Source organism: Pseudochaenichthys georgianus, unplaced genomic scaffold (assembly GCF_902827115.2).
Source record: "Pseudochaenichthys georgianus unplaced genomic scaffold, fPseGeo1.2 scaffold_1750_arrow_ctg1, whole genome shotgun sequence".
NCBI classification, from domain to species: Eukaryota; Metazoa; Chordata; class Actinopteri; order Perciformes; family Channichthyidae; genus Pseudochaenichthys; species Pseudochaenichthys georgianus.
Genome location: NW_027262532.1, coordinates 539 through 2,500, shown reverse-complemented (window position 1 = coordinate 2,500; position 1,962 = coordinate 539). Strand labels below are relative to the sequence as shown.

Sequence of the window (1,962 nt, the reverse complement as noted above, 5' to 3'; positions counted from 1 at the left end):
CTAACTACTTATTTAACGTTCTCCTCTCTTCCCTCTCCTCCCTTCATGACTTCATGTCCTCCGTGTGGTTAGGGTTTAAGTTGGAGCTGCTGCTGCTGCTATATTAAACCACCCCGATTTATTTTTCGCCGTCCCTTTGATCCGTCCTCGTTAGAGCCAGCCTGCACTTTATAAACCCTCGCAGTGTGTAAAATAAAACACACACACACACACACACACACACACACACACACACACACACACACACACACACACACACACACACACACACACACACACACACACACACACACACACACACACACACACACACACACACACACACACACACACACACACACACACACACACACACACACACACACACACACACACACACACACACACACACACACACACACACAGCATGTGGATAAAGTCAGCAATAAAAGCTGGGTGTGAAAGTGGAGTGGATTAAACAGGCGCGGTCCCACGCTGCAGGCGAGCGTCTGAAGGGGGCGGGGGGGGGGTTGTGGAGTTGGTGTGAAAATTCACAGCTAAACTGCGAACATTGGGTCGTCTATACTTTAGAGACACACACTGCAGACTTCTGACATGTTGAGTTTTCATCACGCTGGTTTATCTGCTGGCACGAACACATTACAAGTCCTATATAATAACATGTATACGATTTTCAGATGTCTTTATTGGATAATACAGTTTGTAAAGAACTGGATTACATTTATTTAACATTAAGGCTTCACTTCCACCTCAATCAGAACTCTAACGGAACGACAACAGAGAAGAGACTGTGCTTTTAACAATGGGAAACCATGTGCTGAAAATAACTCACTAACCAACTCTCCCTCTCCCTCTCTCCCTCTCTCTCTCTCCCCCTCCTCTCTCCTCTTCCTCCCCCCTCCTCTCTCCCTCTCTCCAGGAGGGTAAGGCGGACTGTAAGCAGGAGAAATGTCCTCTGGTTTCTGAGGATTGTGCTCTGGTGGTGAAACAGACCGGCGCCTGCTGTGAGCGATGTAAAGGTGAGACACAAAGACAGAGTAAACAAACAACAAAGACATCAACATCCACAGGTAAAGGTTTGATTAAGTAAACAGTCATGTGACGCCCAACTTCATCTCAGCTGATCAGTCTGAGACTGAGGGCCCCCTGAACATTTAATGAGTGCTTTTAAAACTTGCTTATCAGGTTATCAATCAAAAATAAAAATTGAAGAAAATAATTAATAATAGATGAATTAATAATAACAATACAAATTAAACTCTGACATAAATTATTACTATATGGCTTTCTTATTGAAACCTCTTCTAAATTACCGCCAAAAAGTGAAAATAAAATATTTTTATTTCATCTAATTTTGAATATGTTGTATAATAATAATCATTAGTAAGTAAACTATACATATATAAAATAAAACATCATCTCTAAACCAAAAACCCAAAATAAAAATGGAAGTGAGGCGCTATGAATTGTAATTGTAACATAAAAATATAAAATAATATTTCTAGTGTTTGATGTTTTTCCACTGATGTTCCACAAGTTGAGAAGTCTTCCGTCATTTCCATATTACTTCAAATGCTAACGGATGCTAAACGTGCTAACAGATGCTAAACGTGCTAACAGATGCTAAACGTGCTAACAGATGCTAAACGTGCTAACAGATGCTAAAGCTGGCCACTAAAAAGTTTTGACTTTTGAGGATGGTCCTGCAGTTTCTGGTCTATTGGAGCTATCACAGCTATGTGCCATACACTCGGACACGGAAAGCCCCTCGTCGTCATGACAACCTGTGTTAGTTTTCTGTTGTGTGGTCGCCGTGACCGAGTTCAGGACCCCCGACTCCAACATGTCACATCTCTGCTTTCTCACTTAATCATGAAATCCTAAAGAGAGACTGGGTCAGTTTATTGGGGACAAATTGGGTTTTAAAGCGTTTTAATTAACCCGTGTATATTGTTAATATAT

The 1,962-nt window shown here is 41.3% G+C and overlaps 1 protein-coding gene across 1 annotated transcript in view; it reads left to right on the top strand.

Annotated features, from left to right (window-relative positions):
• The window catches only part of LOC117441508 (BMP-binding endothelial regulator protein-like), a gene marked incomplete at its 3' end in the record, with an annotated part of 26,453 nt that extends 25,434 nt beyond the window's left edge, over positions 1 to 1,019 (top strand). Inside the window, exon 3 of the mRNA XM_034077591.2 lies at positions 920 to 1,019. Coding sequence (XP_033933482.1) covers positions 920 to 1,019 — 100 coding nt within the window. The remainder of the gene's footprint in view (positions 1 to 919) is intronic.
• Positions 1,020 to 1,962: the final 943 nt, after the last annotated feature.